General features: G+C 40.5%; 2 protein-coding genes across 4 annotated transcripts in view; both read left to right on the top strand.

Moving 5' to 3' along the window:
• Nucleotides 1-21,760, top strand: part of LOC309493888 (uncharacterized protein) — a gene marked incomplete at its 5' end in the record, with an annotated part of 160,197 nt that overhangs the window by 32,589 nt on the left and 105,848 nt on the right. The gene's annotated exons all lie outside the window — the stretch shown is intronic.
• Nucleotides 1,544-21,319, top strand: LOC309500899 (uncharacterized protein). 3 transcript variants are annotated; one of them, XM_082172715.1, is made up of 4 exons: nt 1,578-1,665; nt 16,076-16,329; nt 18,447-20,332; nt 20,662-21,319. In XM_082172715.1, exons 2-3 carry the CDS (start codon nt 16,272-16,274, stop codon nt 19,730-19,732), a joined length of 1,344 nt encoding a protein of 447 aa, XP_082028841.1. In that variant the 5' UTR covers nt 1,578-1,665; nt 16,076-16,271; the 3' UTR covers nt 19,733-20,332; nt 20,662-21,319. The 3 variants fall into 3 exon arrangements, with proteins under 3 accessions (XP_082028842.1, XP_082028841.1, XP_082028843.1); XM_082172716.1 differs by lacking the exons at nt 16,076-16,329; nt 18,447-20,332; nt 20,662-21,319 and adding an exon at nt 9,023-11,425 and having other exon boundaries at nt 1,544-1,665; XM_082172717.1 differs by lacking the exons at nt 16,076-16,329; nt 18,447-20,332; nt 20,662-21,319 and adding an exon at nt 9,083-11,425.

The raw sequence follows: 21,760 nt of genomic DNA, 5'->3' as shown, positions 1-21,760 counted from the left end.
CAATTCTACGTCACAGTGAGAGCAATCTTAGAACAGCTCGTTCTGAGACAGTGCTTATGATTTATTGAGATTGTAAAAAAAACACTGGGTGGATTTTTATCATTCTAGGGTGGTTTTGCTCACACACTGCCAACACACATTTATGTTCAAACACCATGTAAAAGTGAATTTTGCATAATAGGTGCCCTTTAACAAATGTCAGTTAGTGTTGGGCAAACATGAACGTGACAGCGCAGCCAGAGAGCAGAGCAAAACAAAACTCTACGTTCGTTCTACGTCACAACGCTTCCTACGCTACGTCCTACGCCAGCATCCATCTCTGTGAACGCGTGTCGACCACTACCGGAAGCCTTTAAAGGGATAGTTCACCCACAAATAAAAATCTCATTATTTAAACACTCTAATGTTGTTCCAAACCTGTATTAATTTCCTTCTAATATTTTCTAATATTAATATTTTGAAGAATGTGGCTATCCAAACAGTAGCTGGTCCCCATTGACTTCCACAGGAGAAAAATATACTATGGTAGTCACTGGGGTACATCAACTGTTTGGTTACCCACATCCTTTCAAATAACTTTTATTTTCAACAGAAGAAAGAAACTTATTCGAGTTTAAAACAACTTGAGAGAGTAAATAATGATAATTAGAATTTTTAGGAGAACTATTCCTTTAATGTTAATAAAACAACAAAATGCAAAGAGAAAATCACTCACTGCTCTTGACTGATAACTTTAATAGTAGTTTTAATAAGTATCAATGTATATTTTATACAGTGAAGTCTGTTTTGTTTTATTTTGATATTTGTTTGTTTAAATACTTTCTTCAATGCTACTGTTAAATACACCTGTAGCTGAAAACATAAAGCACTGTTTATTTGTATATTAATTTGTATATGTGTAATGTGTATCTTTGATCTTAATATTTAATAACAAAGAAAATAATGACAAATATTTTTATCTTCGCCCCGTCTGCCATTCTTTTTTATTTTATATGTTGTTACCTAAGGCTTTATTTTTAAAATATGGACATTAGTTTAGCTGTAATGCTCAGTCACAAAATAGCAAAACCAACATAAAAAAGAATCGTGATAAAATCGTGAATCGTGATATTATATTTTTACCATATCGCCCACCCTTAGATGTAGTTTATTTCATTGTGAGAAAATCATAGATCGAAATATCTTCAAAAGAATCGCAGTGAAATAGAATCAAACGGAATAACAGAGAAAAGTGTCACATTCCAGCTCAGATGACGGCTTCAGCCAGCCGCAAACATAATCTATATCACCTTTTAGCTTAGGATGTTACCTTTCAAATGAGACCATTTTCACGTTTCTGTGAGCTTTCGTTGGTAAGAAAAAACTTTTCGAATGAACTGAGAGGAAACGCGCTCTGTGCGCATTTACACAATCTCTAAGCCATCTTCACAGCGCGCGAGCCTTTACTAAGGACAATCCTTTTGAATACAGATCTAACCGGAACTAAGCTCGCGCCACACATCAGACGGACCTCTCATAGGCGGAGATATTGACCGCATGAGGTCAAGAATCTGGAAGCGCCGATCACTTCCGGGTGAAGCGCGAGATCTCTGTTGACAGAAGCCGCCGCGAGTTTGCGTGTGTTATTTCAGAGGTGGGAGTAAGTCACACATGTGCAAGTCACAAGTAAGTCTCAAGTCTTAACCTTCAAGTCTCAAGCAAGTCCAAGTCAATTTTCTGAAAAGCAAGTCAAGTCACTGCTTTATGTCAATTCAAGTCGAGTCGTAGCTTGGGTTAAGCAAGTCACTGGCAAGTCATACAAATGTTTGACAATTTAACTGAATTTATATATTAAAATAAGTTAAAAATGTAGTAGTTACGGACTATGGGATTTTTATTTGCAACAAAAAAAAACTGCAATATGCATCTCTACTCAAAAGGACTCCACATACAGTTGAGTTGTTAATACAATAAAAATCAAAAAATAAATAAAATGTAAAACTACATAGCCTAAAATGTAACTGAAATTAGGCCAACATAAAAGCATGCAAAATATTGAAACAGCTGCTGTACCTAAATATGCCTCATATTTAGGTACAGCAAGTTAAAACGTATTAAACTCAGAAGTTAAAACGTATTAATCAGTGCAAGTATAATGGTTTGTATGCCACCAAATGGCATTCTTCAAACAATTATTCCCTTTATGGAACATGAACATAGGCTATATATCCTCAAGTTAGATGTTTCCTTTTTAAAAAAAAAAAAAAAAAAGGAAAGAGTATGATTAAAGTGAGTGAATGTGTGTGTATGAGTGAAGAGTGTATTGTTTGCATGTGCATGGTTGAGTTTGACTTTTTTATATTTTAGTGTGTGTGTGGAGAGAGAGAGAGAGAGAGAGAGAGCGAGAGGTGATTTGAGTGTGATTGATATTTGTGAGTGAATGTGTGTGCATCTGTATGAGTGTATTGTTTGTTTGCATGTGCATGGTTGTGCTTGCAATTTCGAGGTTTTTATACATTTTTTGTTTGTGTTTTTTTGTTTATTTGTGGATGCATGGTTGGGTTCGCAAGTCTGTATGATTTTTTTTATTTGTGTGTGTGAAGGTGTATACAATCTTTTATGTGCATCCCCAAAAACTATCCATAGGCTTTTCACTAAAAGTCTAACACTGAAGACCAATTATTAGACCGTGTACGATTGCAAAAAAAAGTTTACAGTTTGACAAAAGCACAAGGTGTTGTTTTGTTGCGAGTGTACACAAATATAAGCCAGTCCTGGCTTTCTCTGTCCGTCCATTTCATTGCGGTTATACGTGCACAGAATGCAAGCCTTAGGACCTCAGACCAGCTCTTGTCTGTTAAGGAAATCAGCAGAAATGGTAAATGGACTGCATTTATATAGCGCTTTCACAGACCCAATGGCCATCAAAGCGCTTTACATATTGCGCTTCACATTCACCCATTTACTCACTCATTCATACACCGACGGTGGTGTCAGCCATGCAAGGCGCCATCCAGCTCGTCGGGAGCAGCTCCAGTAGAGTTCCCTCTTAAACTGAACCCTGTCGAGTTCCTCCACACCCTCCGGCGACGGACACTCAATAACACTCAGAGCATCCGAAGCCAGGCCTACCACTCGAATGCACTAGTGGAACTTTTGCTAGGCTAGGTCCATATGTTGAGATCCCCACTGTGATCCCATATGTGTATACTTTCTCTTCCCTTGGCAGAGTTTTCGCCGTCACTGTCTGGTGAGTAGCTCCCCCCGGTTAAAGGCTGGAGCCTCCCCAGTGACATTCCTATGTTTTACTGCCTGTCAATTCGCCCAGTCCATATGTGTATTCTCCACATGTTATCTCCCTGTGAGCAGGATGTGGCTTCCGCAGCGTCCCTTCCTTCCATGTACAGGGAACGCTTTCCCAGTGGTCCTGTAGGAACAGCATTGACTTCCCTGGCCTAAGCCCTGTCCTTTATCTGCCTTAAATCACAGTTGGATCAGGAGGCTTCTGTCTAGGCACTGGAAGGTGGCAGCACTAGTAGCGCTTTCAAATAGATCCCCATTCAGTCGACTACGTCTGACGTTCTCGACTGAAAGGGAATGTCCTGGTTGCGTATGCAACCCACCGTTCCCTGAAGGAGGGAACGGAGGACGTAGTCCCCTCACCACTACTGCTGGACCTCTGCTGATTTGGGGGCCACTTGGCTCCTCACCTAAAAAGCAACTGGTGCGTGCATCTAATTCCGTATTCATACAATTACCTGTCTCCATGGGGCAACAGGGGATGCATGAGAAGGCGCATAACCGGGTCCTCGAGCACCCCATGCTGCCGGCTGGCGAACAAGAGGGGGCTGAGGGGTGCAAGGCTGTCCTGCAGGGTCATACACCATCAGCCTCGCCCTCTTGGGACCCAGGGACGGAGGAATTTTCTCTCTTGACAATTTGGGTACCACCGGAGCTCACTCAAGAGCGCACGGTCTAGATTACCCTTGTGTATTTCCATGAGTGTCTTGGCCTGGTAGACCTGCAACAACGCCATGGCATGCAAAGAGGAAGCGGCTTGCCCGCAAGCTTTGTAAGCTCTGACCGTCAAGCCTGACGCAAGCTCACAGGCCTGTGAGGAGAGACAAGGATCCCCCGTCCAAGATGCAGTGGCAGTTGGACACAGTTGTGTCGCAACGGACCACTCCACTGGAGGGATAGCCTCATAACACTTCACCGCTCCTCCATCAATGGTAGCGAGGGGGCAAGAGCCACTCAAGTCGTTTTTCGGCAGTAAAAGGTGCCGTGCATGACCTAGTTAGCTCTCCATGCACTTTGGGAAAGAAGGGTACTAGGGCGATACCTTCCTAGTACCGGTACATCGTGCAACACTAGTGTGTTCAGGTGCATTGTTGGAGCGTTGCTATTTTGAGGAAACTGACGTAGACTGAGCCATTGACCAAGTGAAACCTGGTCTAGGTCAATTGTGCAAATATTTTTTTTGTTAATTAAAGAGCGAGTTAGTAATGTGCGCCTATAGGCGGGTCCACAACGCGTATACACTTATTACACACACTCTGCTAACATGCTCTTTAACCTCGTGCATAAGCAGATCCATTTCTTCGCTAGAGAAGCGTTCAGTCATTCCTTTTTCAAATTCCGTCATGTAAATAGCGAATCTGCAATGGCGCGAGCGCAACTGGCTTTCAAAGAGAAATGGAAGATGAGACTCTGAATGTTTTTTTGCACGTTATGCCCATTACTCACATATACAAATATATCTTACCACATAACTCCTATCCTATGCAGACTCCATTGGCTACCCGTTTGCTTTCATATTCAATACAAGATGCTCACATTCAAAGCACTCATGGTCATCTCCTTAGATTCCTGAATCCTTGCCGAGTCCAAAGATACCAAGATACCTTACAATTTGTGTAAAGTTGTGATTTAGCGCTTAAAAAAAACTTTTGCCAATATCTTCGAAACCGTTAGACCGATTGAAATGAAACCACAGAAGGAAGTTCGTAAACATAGGTCGTTGGCTATGCGCTAATGCCCAAATGTCAAAATATTAATAGTAAGTGGCAAGAAAATGCAGACAGAGTCAGGTGTGGGTAATTTTTTATGTATTTATACATATAAATGTCCATAACTCCCAAACGAAATTACGAAGATATTTTCACCAAATTAGACACACATGTAGGGTTGGGTATTGAGAACCGGTTCCATTTTAGAACCAATAACAAATTTCCGATTCGATAAGACGCACGCATTTCTATTTCCGCTTATCGATTCCTGACTTTGGGGCCATTCACATATTTTTTGCGCATGCAAATGCGTTATTTCAAATGTAGGCGCACGTTCATAATAGAAGCAACGTGGTCGCGACAAGCTTGTTTTTCCATGCGCGCCTATGCCTCGGCGAGATGAAAACATCTTAACTTTTGAAAAACCAGTTTTCAGCCAACGACCCGGCATCAGTCTGAGAGGCCTGAGGAACATCACCAACTACAAATCACCATCCCCCCAATCTGTGGAGAATCAACAACTGGCTGACACTCTCAATGCATTCTATTGCAGGTTTGAGAAGCCCAGACTCGCACCTCACACCCGCTCTGATGTGCACTTCACACATCCACCATCACCTCCTGCAACCCCTCTCCTCCCCCCTTCTGCCATCCAACCTGAGCTTAAGGTCTGTGTGGAGGACGTGAGCCGAGTCTTCAAAAAACAGAAGACTAGGAAAGCTTCAGGCCCAGACGGCATCTCATCTGCTTGTCTAAAAGCCTGCGCTGACCAACTGGCCCCAGTCTTCACGCAGATCTTCAACAGATCATTGGAGCAGTGTGAAGTTCCCTGCTGCTTCAAACGCTCCACTATCATTCCGGTTCCCAAAAAACCTAAAATCACTGGACTTAATGACTACAGACCTGTCGCTCTCACGTCTGTGGTCATGAAGTCGTTTGAAAGACTGGTGTTGGCCTATCTGAAGGACATCACTGGACCCCTTCTGGATCCCTTTCAGTTTGCTTACAGAGCAAACAGGTCTGTGGATGATGCAGTCAACATGGGACTGCACTATATCCTGCAACATCTTGACAGACCTGGGACTTATGCACGGATCTTATTTGTGGACTTCAGTTCGGCCTTCAATACCATCATCCCTGATCTTCTCACAGCCAAACTGACTCAGCTCTCCATGCCATCCTCAATCTGTCAGTGGATCTCCAGCTTCCTGACGGACCGGCAGCAGCGAGTGAGACTGGGGAAGCTCACATCCAGGACCCTCACCATCAGCACTGGCTCCCCCCAAGGGTGCGTTCTCTCCCCACTGCTCTTCTCCCTGTACACTAATGACTGCACTTCTAAAGACCCCTCTGTCAAGCTCCTGAAATTTGCAGACGACACCACCGTCATCGGTCTCATCCAAAATGGTGACGAGTCTGCTTACAGACTGGGGGTTGAACAGCTGGCTGTCTGGTGCAGCTATAACAACCTTGAGCTGAACACGCTCAAAACAGTGGAGATGATTGTGGATTTCAGGAGAAAATCCCCAGCACTCCCCCGTCTCACCATCATGAACAGCACTCTGGAAGCAGTGGAGTCATTCAGGTTCCTGGGCTCTACCATCTCTCAGGACCTGAAGTGGGCAAATCACATTGACTCCATTGTGAAAAAGGCCCAGCAGAGACTGTACTTCCTTCGCCAGCTGAAGAAGTTCAATCTGCCACAGGAGCTGCTGATCCAGTTCTACTCAGCCGTCATTGAGTCTGTTTTAAGCACTTCCATCACTGTCTGGTTTGGTTCAGCTACCAAATCGGACATCAGGAGACTACAACGGACAGTCCGGACTGCAGAGAGGATTATTGGTGCCCCCCTGCCAACCCTCCAGGACCTGTACTCTTCCAGAGTGAGGAAGAGAGCAGGTAAAATCATCACAGACTCCACTCACCCTGGACACCCCCTGTTTGAACTGTTACCGTCAGGACGGCGACACAGATCACTGGCCACAAGAACATCCAGGCACAGGAACAGTTTCTTTCCACAGGCCATTTCCCTTCTGAACACTTAACATGTCCCCCAAGGCATATGCCTGTAAGTGCAATACTCCCACTGTCTAGTGCAATATTCTCTAACTCAGGTGATATTTATATTTATATTATTCATACTACTCAAAATACTGTAAATATGTTCATAATCTGTAACATGCACTAGACTCCCACTGTCTAGTGTAATATTCTCTAACTCAGGTGATATTTATATTATTCATACTTCTCAAAATACTGTAAATATGTTCATAATCTGTAAATGTTTATTCAGACTAAACCCAACTGTGACCCCTTTTTTTACTTTTTATACTATTTTTATTTTTTTTTATATATTTTATTCTTAGAATTTGCATTACTATGTTTCTTGTTGTATTTGAATTTGTATTTGTATATGTGCACTGGAAGCTTCAGTACCAAGAAAAATTCCTTGTGGGTGCAAGCACACTTGGCAATAAAGCTCTTTCTGATTCTGATTCTGAATGCTGCAAGCGGTGCGCAGGTCATGTGACAAAAAACAAGCGACCTTTCCGTAACAACATCGAAAGCTCGGCCGAACAGGGCGGGTTTTTATTTATCATCTCCATGAATATATCTAGTAGTAAAGCTAATGCAAGGGCTAGAAATCAATTAATACTTTGCTGATACTTCCTCGTCGTCATCATGGAGAGCGCAGTTAATGGTTGCATAGCAACGACAGAAGCCACGGGAGCGCAAGCGCTTTGGACAACGGCAAAGCTGCGCTTTCCACACGTTTTTAGACGCAATATGTGAACAGCCCCTAATTCAGGATAAACGTAGAATCTATTTGGTTTAAAATAGTTTTTGTTTTGTTTAAAATGGAGATCCCTATTAATACATCAGAATAACATGTTCCAGTCAAAAAAAAAAAAAAAAAACTCATTTGAATCATTAATTCAAACATTTTTAAAATTAATTAATTCAGTGTCTCATTCATTAATACTTGCTTATTTAATGAATGATTCACCATTTTTTAATGAATCTCTCGAGTCTTGATTCAATGATTCAAAGAAAAACATTGTAACAATGGATTTTTGCCACCTACTGGAATAATAATGTAATCAACACCTTTATTTAAAGAGACTCCAGATAATTTTCATAATTTTCAAGTAATTCCAAACTTTGCGAGGCAGACAACAACATTATGTGATCAAATACAAACAATTTGTTAACACACTCCACAGCGCTACCCAGTGCATTTAATTATAACTGTGAGTTAGTGCTTGGGATTTATCATGGATTTACTGCATTTACGGCCAGCAAAGCAATGTAGTAAAATTTGAATAGTATTTTATTTTTCGAATAATAATTACAGATCGAATATATTCGTGCACACCCCTACTTAATAGATTCCTTTGGATATGCCGAAAACATAGATACCAATTTTGCCATAGTCAGCCAAACTGCCTGTCCGCCATCTTGCGTTTCTTTTAAAACCTACTTTTTCAAATTCCTCCTAGAATGTTTGTCCGATTTTCACAAGGTTTTTAAAATCAACTGTATCAGTTGTGTGTGACACATGTAGAGTGACACATGTAGGACACAGATAATTCTCAAAAATAGGTAATTTAAAACTAGTTAAAGGACAAGTTCGGTATTTTACACTTAAAGCCCTGTTTACACATCGTTTCTGATGAAATAAAATGGTTAAGATTAAAATTTGGACACATGCTGCTGTCCCGAGAATTTTAGGTTTCTTTCGCTTCTCCCCCCCCACCTACACAATGGCAGCCTATGGGCACTGGCACAATCCTTACAAAAAACGCATTAAACTTTCGTATTCAAAGACGTGAAGCTCACCGAGTGGTCAGGGGTGTTTACTGATATGCTCACACAAAAATCGCTGCAAAAGATGCTTTCCAACAGGTTTTATCATAGTTTTTGTCAAACACACACAAAAAAAAACTTGGACAAAAACTACGATAAAACCTGTTGGAAAGCATCTTCTCTTTTTTTTTTCTTTTTTTTTTGATGATTTTTTTCTTTGATTTTAGACCTGATGGAAGGGAAGGAGGGGAGTGAAGAACTGAGTGAAGTGAAGGAGGAGAGTGAAGAACTGAGTGAAATGAAGGAGGAGAGTGAAGAACTGAGTGAAGTGGAGGAGGAGAGTGAAGAACTGAGTGAAGTGAAGGAGGAGAGTGAAGAACTGAGTGAAGTGAAGGAGGAGAGTGAAGAACTGAGTGAAGTGAAGGAGGAGAGTGAAGAACTGAGTGAAGTGAAGGAGGAGAGTGAAGAACTGAGTGAAGTGAAGGAGGAACATCATGTCAAACCTGGAAAAAAACTTTTGTGTCGCTCAAAGACTAAAGAAACATTTTTAAAGAAAAGAAGAGCCAAGAAATCTAAAACCTGCAATCAGTGTGGAAAGAGTTTCACAACCAAACAAAGTCTTGAGCATCACATGAGGATCCACACTGGAGAGAGACCGTTCACATGTGATCAATGCGGGACGAGCTTCACACAAAAAAAACATCTTAATGTTCACAAGAGGATCCACACTGGAGAAAAGCCGTACGCATGCGATCAATGCGGGAAGAGTTTCACACAATCATCATACGTTAAGATTCACATGAGGATCCACACCGGAGAGAAGCCATTCACATGTGATCAGTGTGGAAAAACGTTTCATAGTGGATCAAACCTGAAGAAACACCTGGCAGTTCATATGAAGGAGAAGCCGCATTCATGTTCTGTGTGTGGAAAGAGTTTTTCACTGCAGCTATATTTACAAAGACATCAGAAAACTCACACTGGTGTGAGAGAGTACGTGTGCTTTGAGTGTGAGAAGACTTTTACTACAGCAAACTGTTTAAAACTGCACCAGATGAACCACACTGGAGAGAAACCTTACAAGTGTTCACACTGTGACAAGAGATTCAGTCAGCCATCAAATCTGAAAAACCATGAGATAATCCACACTGGAGAGAAACCTTACAATTGTTCACACTGTGACAAGAGATTCAATAAGTCATCAAATCTGAAAAACCATGAGATGATCCACACTGGAGAGAAACCTTACAATTGTTCACACTGCGACAAGAGATTCAGTCAGCCATCAAATCTGAAATCACATGAGTGGATCCACAGCAGAAAGAAGCCGCACACGTGTGATCAGTGTGGAGAGAGTTTCTATTTTAAAAGTGACCTGAAGCGACACATGTGTATCCATACAATGGAGAAACCGGATCACCATGATCCATGTGGAGAGAGGTTCCTTCAGTTATCTTCAGTTAGTTATCTTCAATGCTCTAACTGAGGGAAGGAGGTTGTTCCCCAAAATCTCGCAATACATGGCCCCGGTCATCCTCTCCTTAATACAGTGCAGTCGCCCTGTCCCATGTGCAGAAAAACACCCCCAAAGCATGATGCTACCACCCCCATGCTTCACAGTAGGGATGGTGTTCTTGGGATGGTACTCATCATTCTTCTTCCTCCAAACACGTTTAGTGGAATTATGACCAAAAAGTTCTATTTTGGTCTCATCTGACCACATGACTTTCTCCCATGACTCCTCTGGATCATCCAAATGGTCATTGGCAAACTTAAAACGGGCCTTGACATCTGCTGGTTTAAGCAGGGGAACCTTCCGTGCCATGCATGATTTCAAACCATGACGTCTTAGTGTATTACCAACAGTAACCTTGGAAACGGTGGTCCCAGCTCTTTTCAGGTCATTGACCAGCTCCTCCCGTGTAGTTCTGGGCTGATTTCTCACCTTTCTTAGGATCATTGAGACCCCACGAGGTGAGATCTTGCATGGAGCCCCAGTCCGAGGGAGATTGACAGTCATGTTTAGCTTCTTCCATTTTCTAATGATTGCTCCAACAGTGGACCTTTTTTCACCAAGCTGCTTGGCAATTTCCCCGTAGCCCTTTCCAGCCTTGTGGAGGTGTACAATTTTGTCTCTAGTGTCTTTGGACAGCTCTTTGGTCTTGGCCATGTTAGTAGTTGGATTCTTACTGATTGTATCGGGTGGACAGGTGTCTTTATGCAGCTAACGACCTCAAACAGGTGCATCTAATTTAGGATAATAAATGGAGTGGAGGTGGACATTTTAAAGGCAGACTAACAGGTCTTTGAGGGTCAGAATTCTAGCTGATAGACAGGTGATCAAATACTTATTTGCAGCTGTATCATAAAAATAAATATTTTTAAAAAATCATATATTGTGATTTCTGGATTATTATTATAATTTTTTTATTATGTCTCTCACAGTGGACATGCACCTACAATTTCAGACCCCTCCATGATTTCCAAGTGGGAGAACTTGCAAAATAGCAGGGTGTTCAAATACTTATTTTCCTCACTGTATATGATATTTGTGTTTTTGTAATTGAATTTTTGCCATGAAGATAGCTCTGATTGCTGACATGGCATTAAATAAAAAAAGATGATGTTGAGATGTTAAGTCGTTATTATGAGAAAGCATCTCATTATTATGCAGTGTTAAGTTATTACGGGAACGTTTCTAATTATTATAAAATACTAAGTCATAATTATAACAACATTTCTCATTATTCTGACTTACATATTTAGGTTTCACTATTTTTTTTTGATGGTCCCTTTAACACATTCTGTTGACTATAAGTAGCGTTGCACCTACATGTCTACTAACTCTCATTAGACTCTCATTCACTTTTTATTTCACATTTGAAATCTCATGATTTAATGTTTCTTTTAGACCTGATGGACGTGAACAAGAAAGGAAAAACAGAAGCCAAAAAATGTGTCACCGCTTCAGGGGCCTGTACCATGAAGCCGGATTAGGTGGCTAGCCAGCTATGTTTCAGCTTAGTTTCCGCCAACCCTGGGTTTTAGGTACTATGAAAGTAGCTTGGCTTGAATCGGTGTTCGTTGCCATGGTATCTTACGCTGCACGGCTAACCTGCTCCGGGGCAGGTTATGTTCTGGATTCAAGATCTCAGACTGAAGTTTGACCAATCAGCTGAGAGCAAAGAAACATATAGGTGACGTAACTTATTCCAAGTGTCTGTTGCAATGACTTCACCTTTTCTTCCAAATCCTGTGACATCTCAGCGCAAATTGTTTGACGAGCACTTCGTAGAGAAAGAGTTTTTAGCCAGACAAAATCCCCTTGCCTTTCCTGATAGTTACTTGTATGAAAGATACAGATTTTCCGCGGAAGGAATGTCTTATCTTTGCGAACTTCTTGAGCCGCACATAAAGAATTTAACACGTCGAATTCATGCACTTACTGTACCGCAAATGGTATTGCGGTTTTTTTTTCCCAAGTGGTACATTCCTGCACGGTGGGTGACGCACAGAAGCTCGGGGAAAACATATGTTTGTCGAACCATTCGCAAGGTGGTCCTCGCTCTGCAGGAGTACATGAATAGTTTCATTAATAGTGTTCCCCGGACATTTATCGATCATGTCCATAAAAGAGGGCTTTTATCAAATTGCCAGTAAGATATTGATAGGGTGACATCACATGAACACTTGTTTTTTTTTTTTTAAAAAGCAAATTTCACAAATGTAGCCTACTATACAATATAATACATGTTAAGAATTATTTTGAATCTTTTTTATTATTATTCTGTTAATCTTATGATAGGATTCCCAAGTCATTGCAACATGTATGCAGTGTAGATGCAATCACCATACAATATTTCACTTAATAAAAGCACACTGAAACTGCAGATAGGTCTCAAACTGTTTTATTGGTTTTGTGGGATGGGAGGGAGAAAGAGCAAGAGAAAGTTGCATTAATAAATATTCATACTAAAGTGTTACTTGGTTAAATAAGTTATACTAATATATATATAAAAAATATAACTACATACTGAGATCAGTTTTATCAAGCTGTTTGATTTTGTTTGGAGCCTCCTCAGCTCACAGTCAGCTCCTGAACAGTCTAGTTCAAGACTCCTTTAGTGTGCAGTCAAGTTCAAGACTCCTTTAGTGTGCAGTCTAGTTCAAGACTCCTTTTGTACAGGGCCCTGACTGAGTCGGTTTCCACCTGAAATATAATTCCACCACAAACATGATCATTACAAGTTTTCTGGAGGCTCATCAAAATCACAAAAAGTTCCTTGACTTCCTACAAACACAGGACTGACTGTAATTTATGTCAAGGGTTTTAAATTCTTACACATTTCTTCTGAAGCCCATTGAGGTAGAGGCCTCAGTTTCTGGGGCAGGTTGTGAAAAATCCTACAATAAAAGAGATGTGTAAGGGCCAGTCCCTTTTTTATGCCACACATTCAAATGTTTGCCATAATAAAAAAGCCCAGTGCATTCACCTCAGCAACTGTCTGAGAACACACAGACAGAGTGTCTTCATTTTCTCCACCCTAATAAATAAAAATAGGCCAATGTAAAGCATAACTGTTGTAAAGCAGGTTATGTTTGGTGTTCTGTCTGCTGCATACTGACCTCTGTGTGGGAGACTGTGTGCTGGCTTCAACAGGGACACTGTATTTCCCTCTACTGCAGAACATAGTCAGCTATATTTACAACTTAAAAAAGTAGTAATGTATTGCACACATACCCAGTGTTACTTGCTTAGAGGAGCCAGCACCAGGGTCAGATTGTACAGCACCTGTAATCACATCCATAATCGGCCGTCCCTTATTGCCTACTCAGAGCCAACTCCTCTGCCACAGTGTATTCTGGTTTACTGAATTTAATTCTTTATTTCTGTTTGCTGCAAACAAGTGTTTGTGATAAAATGTTCACAAAAGTAATAAAAGGTTGTGGTAAATACTCACCACTTTGAATTATATTTTTATATTTTGTCTTTATCTGCTGACAAGAACATTTGGAGTTGGGGTTGCATCTAAAAATCAATGAATATTAATCTTTCTTAGTACATACATGCACATTTTTTATATAATATAAAAATAGCCTATAGGCTATATTACACATAAATAGGCTACACATAGCCTACATTCATATACATAATTTTACATAAATATCTATTTGTTTAACTTACACATTAACAATCAGCAATCTTTCTCCAACAGTCTTCTCTTGCTTTGGCAGCAGAGACCGTATTGTTTCGAGCTTGAAATACATATTTAAATTCATCGTAATTCTGAATGATTATCTCTTGCTCCTCCGCGGAAAAATATATCGCTCTCGATCTACCCGCGATTGGTTGTTCAGTGTCGACGTCACTCTTTTATGTGCACGCGCGCGTGGAGTAATCATAGCTTGAGGATCAAAGCCTGAGTTGACAGAGAAAGTTGATGAGCTGCATCATGGTACCAATAAAGCCTGATTGCATCGGTTTGGTTTTGTCAACTCAAAACTAATCCTGTAACCCCGAGTTTGTTCAGCTACCTTCATGGTACAGGCCCCAGGTCTCCTGCCCTCAGTGTAAAAAACGCTTCACATGTAAATCAAGTCTGAAGATTCACATAAGAGTTCAGACCGGGAAGAAGCGGCTCAGGCTTTCACTCTGAAATCACTTCTGCTTCTCTTTATGAAGAAAGAGCATTTAACTGTGATCAGTGCGGTAAACAGTTTCATTGAGCATCAGTCCTGAAGAAACACTGGAAGATTCACACAAAGGAGAAGATTCATTAGTAATATTACAGCAGAAAAGACACAGCGGTGTGTGTTTCAGTGCAGAAGTTCTTTACTACAGAAGATGAACTGAAAGACCACCAGAAAATTCACACTGGAGAAGAAGGCCATAACACTTTTAAGAGAGACATGAATCTGATATACATTTTTTTTTTATTACTATTTTTTCATTGTTTTAATTTCATCAGAACATCTAGTTTCTCTTCCACTTCTATTCTTCCATGCAAACGCAAGATATACTTTCATTTATCTTTGAAACTGGACACATTTCTTCTCTTCTTCTCTTGAGATGCTTTGAGTCAGTAAAGAGAGAGATCTCATTCAATTTCACTTTTACTTAATGTTTGTATTTGCTTCATGTAATGATTGATTAAACTTTTACGTTTTTATCAGTATAGCTTTAAATGCCTAATAAATGATAATTCACCACACATGAATGACATTGAATGAGATTGCTGTCGGTCTACATTATTAACAGTTTGACCCTTGATATGCAGCAGACATGTTCACAAGTCCCTAAATTTGTGTGCACAGTTTGAGCACCTTTTTTAAGAGTAAAGCATATGGATGGAACAATTGAGCATTTTTCCTCTTCGTTTTGTACTTTGTAGACGGTCCCTATCTGCTGTTTTACATAACAAAATGTATAGGTTGCGATACAGTAAAGCAGAACACAACCTGAACAAATGTCAAACTTCCAATGTCAAACCAACTTTATATCGGTGAACTGGTACTGGTTTGAGATCTCAAGTGTTGCTACTGCCATTTTATTTCTACTCTTTGAACACATTTGGATTAAATGTGTCAATTACTTTACATTGTTAAAATAAACTACAACAGATACTGCTAAATACTTTACATTGAGCCTATAATGACTCACGTGAGACATTTTAAATCTATACATAAATAATATTCTATCTATTACACTTGGAATAATGTTGCTTGTGGTGCTCTTTGTTTTTAAAAGTTTAATGATCGTTTTCAGTTTCTGTACATTTTAATGATCTAATTACTTCATTGTGATCAATGTAGTTATCATAAAATCAAACTTTATCAAGTTTTCTTATAGAGCAGTTTTACAGGCTTTTGTCATCTATCTGACTCAAATAATGTGTTTCTAACAGCAAACACTCAGAATAAAGTGAGATGATCTGCTGATGATCCTGAATGGCTTGTTGAATGAGTGTTGATAGTCTGAGGCTCATCAATATTAACAGATCTGCTGAAAACACTCTTTATTTCATGACAATAGTTCCTGTTTTCACCTCATTTATTATGCTGATGTCTTCAGATCTCCTGTAAATTGACACTTAAAAGCTAATTTAATTGGTGTCAGGCTGAGGGTATTTCTTGGTTACATTAATTCTTTAGTCTTTATGCGTTTAACTGTTTTTCTTACCATTATTTATATTTTGAATAATTCAATTACATTATTTATATTGTTACCAATAAGTATGAAACAAACTCAGTCACTGATATATTTTTTTTATTTTGGGCAGATCAGCTCCTCCCACTAAAATTTGCCATAATTAAAGCCCCTCCCATGTCAATCACATCATCAGTGAAGCTCCTCCCACAGTAATTCTCCAATAAATGCTGTAAATTCCCATCAGCTACAAGTGAAGACGAGCATCAGAGCATCAGGAAGAGCTGAAATCTGTAAAGACTGAGTTTATTAAAGAGGACAGTGAGAACATGAGTGATCCAGAACCCTGCAGAATGAAACACACTGAAGATCATGAAGAACAAAGAGGTTGGTGTTTATTCTTCATTCATTCATGATGCTGAAGAACATTCATGTTAGAAACATTCACGCTCTTCATCACTTTTAGATAAACAGTTAAACTGAAATGGGTACAAAAGTTTCATTTTTGGTTTTCAAAAAATGGTCAGTAAAACGAGGTTGGAGAAATGTTCATATTTATTGGACTGGGACAAAAAATCGGCCCGGGCATTTTGGCCCAGACCGGCCCACTATATGATCATAAACACCACCCATCTTTGCACGCCCTTATGCATACCAACTCCTATTCATTAAAACCACTAATGCCTAATGTACTAATGTAATGAGTGAGTATAGGAACGAGTGAGAGTTAACAGATTAAATAAGTAAAATTTGACATTTATTAATACAGTTGAACTATACTCCACAGTGATGAATCCTGAAACAAGCTATAAGCTGCATTGGCATAGCAATACAAGTGTTTCTTACAGGATTTTTGTTAAAACTATGGTGGTGGGACCTTGGTCCTTCTAGGGGGGTTCGGGGGCATGCCCCCCGTGTGAGAACATTTTGTGCATTTTAATGTTAAATTCATCAATCTGGTGCACTTTGAGAGTTAAAAATTTAAAGCTCCAACCCATATTCAGTGTGCAAATTAAACAAAGAAAAATTCAAACCTCTTTTAGTTACAGTGTCTATTTACATTACACCTACTACATAATAATAGTTATAATATTAATCCAATGACAGTAATAGCCATATTTTGTAAAACAAATGCACAAAAAAATAAAGGACACTTTCATAATTAGTTTTGTACCAATTTCTATACTTGAAAGAGATAAGCACATGATCTTTTATTTTGACGCAAACTGCATCAAGCTTTTATTTTGGCGGAAAACATGGTTTACAAACGCCTCTCATTAAATTTCTAGTGAATTGCGGTAATCGTCAACTATGCAGATGTGGAAGTAATCTGTAACTGGGTTATGGGTTCCTACACTCATGACATGGCCTAAGTGTTTTGAAAGTAGTTCTGCTTACCGAGGACTCTACACTTTCTCGTCTCTCTCCTGATCCTCCTCACTATCATCATCTGCCGCTGGAGCTGATGGAGGTCAGAAAACATATATTTTGACACAGTTTACAGTGTCTGCTTCAAGGGCCTGGTTCTATTTTTTCACGCTATTTCTCTGCACATTCCTGGCGTTTCTTCTCCATCTCGCAGACTATTTTGACAGATACACACTGACACTGCAGCACGCTCGCTCACTCGTTTAAAGTTGTGATTGGGCCAGCCCAGTGTCAATCAAGAAAAGAGCCAATGGGCCGCTGATCTACATGTTTCATGGGCTGGTCTGTCAGAAAAAAAAAAAACTTACACTGACTTTTTTTGACCAATGTATTACACCGGCACAAACCCAGCGCCGCCAATTAAGCAAAACAAAACAAAACGAATGGGCCGCCGATGTACAAATTTTATGGGCCGTTAAAAAATAAAATAAATAATAATAAAAAGTATGTATGAGATGTATCGGCCCAAAAAGCACGTCGGCCCACCGGGAAAATGCCCAGTATGCCCAATGGCCAGTCCAGCCATGATTGTGAACATCAGGTCAAAGTCAAACTAAATATAATTTTAGCTTTTATTTAATTTAATTTATCTGGTTCACAAGGTTTTCAAAATCAACTGTAACAGGGTTGAGTGACATGTAGGACACAGATAATTCTCAAAAATAGGTAATTTAAAACTAGTTAAAGCCGCGATCAGTCTAGACTTTCAGCATATGAAATTTCTACTGACACTGTCGTGAGATGTCACACTCTGCGGTGTATTTTTTACAAGGATACATTCAATGTATAACAAATAATATATCCAAAATATAATAATATACAATCTGCTCCACTTGACTTGTTCTTGTAATTAAACTAAGAGGCTTAGGCACAGTGTGACATTTCTGTGGCAGAGCGGGAATTGAATTCGCCAAACTTAAACTGGAACACAGTGAAACTCACTTTATTTACCTTTATTTAATTAATATAAAAAAAAAAAACAGCAAAATGGTAATATTTTATAGCAGTTGTCTACTTTAATGTCCTTTCACTTCATTTTTATTTATTTTTTGATGATTTTTTTTCTTTCATTTCAGACCTGATGGAAGAGAACGAGGAGAGTGAAGAACTGAGTGAAGTGAAGGAGGAGAGTGAAGAACTGAGTGAAGTGAAGGAGGAGAGTGAAGAACTGAGTGAAGTAGAGGAGGAGAGTGAAGAACTGAGTGAAGCGAAGGAGGAGAGTGAAGAGCTGAGTGAAGCGAAGGAGGAGAGTGAAGAACTGAGTGAAGTGAAGGAGGAGAGTGAAGAACTGAGTGAAGTAGAGGAGGAGAGTGAAGAGCTGAGTGAAGCGAAGGAGGAGAGTGAAGAACTGAGTGAAGCGAAGGAGGAGAGTGAAGAACTGAGTGAAGCGAAGGAGGAGAGTGAAGAACTGAGTGAAGTAGAGGAGGAGAGTGAAGAGCTGAGTGAAGCGAAGGAGGAGAGTGAAGAACTGAGTGAAGCGAAGGAGGAGAGTGAAGAACTGAGTGAAGCGAAGGAGGAGAGTGAAGAGCTGAGTGAAGCGAAGGAGGAGAGTGAAGAACTGAGTGAAGCGAAGGAGGAGAGTGAAGAACTGAGTGAAGCGGAGGAGGAGAGTGAAGAGCTGAGTGAAGTAGAGGAGGAGAGTGAAGAGCTGAGTGAAGCGAAGGAGGAGAGTGAAGAACTGAGTGAAGCGAAGGAGGAGAGTGAAGAACTGAGTGAAGCGAAGGAGGAGAGTGAAGAGCTGAGTGAAGCGAAGGAGGAGAGTGAAGAACTGAGTGAAGCGAAGGAGGAGAGTGAAGAACTGAGTGAAGTGGAGGAGGAGAGTGAAGAACTGAGTGAAGCGAAGGAGGAGAGTGAAGAACTGAGTGAAGCGAAGGAGGAGAGTGAAGAGCTGAGTGAAGCGAAGGAGGAGAGTGAAGAACTGAGTGAAGCGAAGGAGGAGAGTGAAGAACTGAGTGAAGTGGAGGAGGAGAGTGAAGAGCTGAGTGAAGCGAAGGAGGAGAGTGAAGAACTGAGCGAAGTGGAGGAGAGTGAAGAACTGAGTGAAGTGAAGGAGGAGAGTGAAGAACTGAGTGAAGTGAAGGAGGAGAGTGAAGAACTGAGTGAAGTGAAGGAGGAGAGTGAAGAACTGAGTGAAGCGAAGGAGGAGAGTGAAGAACTGAGTGAAGTGGAGGAGGAGAGTGAAGAGCTGAGTGAAGCGAAGGAGGAGAGTGAAGAACTGAGTGAAGTAGAGGAGAGTGAAGAACTGAGTGAAGTGGAGGAGAGTGAAGAACTGAGTGAAGTGAAGGAGGAACATCGTGTCAAAACTGGAGAAAAACCTTTGAGTCACTCAAAGAAGAAAAAATTTTTTTTTAAAGAAAAGTAGAGCCAAGAAATCTTTCACCTGCACTTAGTGTGGAAAGAGTTTCACATACAAATGTAGTCTTGAGATTCACATGAGGATCCACACCGGAGAGAAGCCATTCACTTGTGATCAATGCGGGAAGAGTTTCATAGTGGATCAAACCTGAAGACACACCTGACAGTTCATACGAAGGAGAAGCCACATTCATGTTCTGTGTGTGGAAAGAGTTTTTCACTGCTGGATAATTTACATAAACATGAGAAAATACACACTGGTGTGAGAGAGTACATGTGCTTTGAGTGTGGGAAGACTTTTACTTTAGCGTACAGTTTAAAACTGCACCAGAGAATTCACACTGGAAAACTTTACTAGTGTTCACACTGTGACAAGAGATTCAGTCAGTCATCAGATCTGAAAACACATGAGAGGATCCACACTGGAGAGAAGCCGCACACGTGTGATCAGTGTGGAAAGAGTTTCTCTATTAAAAGTCAGCTGAAAAGTCACATGTGGATCCATACAATGGAGAAACCGGATCACCATGATCCATGTGGAGAGAGGTTCCTTCAGTTATCTTCAGTTACTCACTCAAATGAAAAACAATCACAGTCTGAGATCACAGTAAGTAGTTCATCTTTATGTGCTGAGCATTAAAGTCTCTCCTGTGTAAGTTCATGGGTTCATCAATTAAACAGAGTAAAGATTATGCGTATTTGGCGTGCTGTCCGGGGAGGGCTCCGAGCTTGGAAATTTTGTAAGAGTATTTAGGACTTGAAGTGAGGTGATGGAGGGATGCTGTTAAACTGTCAGTGAACGGAGGTAAGTTTGCAGTATATATATACACCTCTTACCTCGTTGATTGTGTTGATTAACAGAGTGTGGTCCACTCGTGTCTAATTAGGTTTGATTGGTCTCTCATTTGAAATCTCATTATTTAATGTTTCTTTTAGATCTGATGGACGTGAACAAGAAAGGAAAAACAGAAGCCAAACAATCTGTCTCCTGCCCTCAGTGTAAAAAAACGCTTAAAGCTGCCGTCTGCAAGTCTGGCAGATTGGGTCGATTAGCCAAAATTTTGAATGTTTACAACTCTCATGCCCCTCCCCACTACCAGCGAGCACCCTCCCATCGAGGTCGTGCTCGTCAGTGCGTCACTGTGCGTGTGTACCTGATTTTCTGTGAACGCGTCCGTCTCTTCAGCATCTATCAACACCATGGACTCGGAGGTAGGCTGCCCTGGCTAATCTATCCATAGATAGCAATAACCGAGGAATTGGAAGCTTGTTAGTAGATTTTCTCTCCGCCATCACGCTTCATGCAATCTCCAGGCGAACTTCAGGCGTGGCGTGTGCATGTGATATTAACGTGCGCGAGTGAGGGGGGATCTGTGGCGTGTGCACGACCTGTGATTGACAGTCAGATCTCACACCCCCCTGCGCTGATTGGACCTGATGAAGCGGGAGCGCTGGATTTTTGCAAAACAAATAACACGCTCCAGGTGGAGTTAGAAGCTCGGGTTTTTTTCTAAAACCACCTTATTTATGTTTTTCTGTCAGATTATAGTGTCGATTACACTGAATATGATCAAAAAAATGTTGCCGACGGCAGCTTTAAGACTGAAGATTCACACATGAGAGTTCAGACTGGGAAGAAGCGGCTCAGGCTTTCACTCTGAAATCACTTCAGCTTCTCATTTTGAAGAAAGAGCATTTAACTGTGATCAGTGCGGTAAACAGTTTCATTGAGCATCAGTCCTGAAGAAACACCTGAAGATTCACTCAAAGGAGAAGATTCATTAGTAATATTCCAGCAGAAAAGACACAGCGGTGTGTGTTTCAGTGCAGAAGTTCTTTACTACAGAAAATGAACTGAAAGACCACCAGAAAATTGACACTGGAGAAGAAGGCCATAACACTTTTAAGAGAGACGTGAATTTTTATTACTATTTTTTTTCATTGTTTTATTTTTTAATCAGAACATCTAGTTTCTCTTCCACTTCTACTCTTCCATGCAAACGCAAGATATACTTTCATGTATCTTTGAAACTGT

The sequence above is a fragment of the Leuciscus leuciscus genome (genome assembly GCF_965113295.1).
Source record: "Leuciscus leuciscus genome assembly, chromosome: 1".
NCBI lineage: Eukaryota > Metazoa > Chordata > Actinopteri > Cypriniformes > Leuciscidae > Leuciscus > Leuciscus leuciscus.
This window is presented reverse-complemented; position numbering and strand designations above follow the sequence as displayed.

Coding starts and splice junctions, on each gene's coding strand:
- LOC309500899 (XM_082172715.1), top strand. CDS start 16,272: ATGAGTGATCCAGAACCCTGCAGAATGAAACACACTGAAGATCATGAA. Junction 16,330..18,446: donor AGATCATGAAGAACAAAGAG/GTTGGTGTTTAT, acceptor CTTTCATTTCAG/ACCTGATGGAAGAGAACGAG.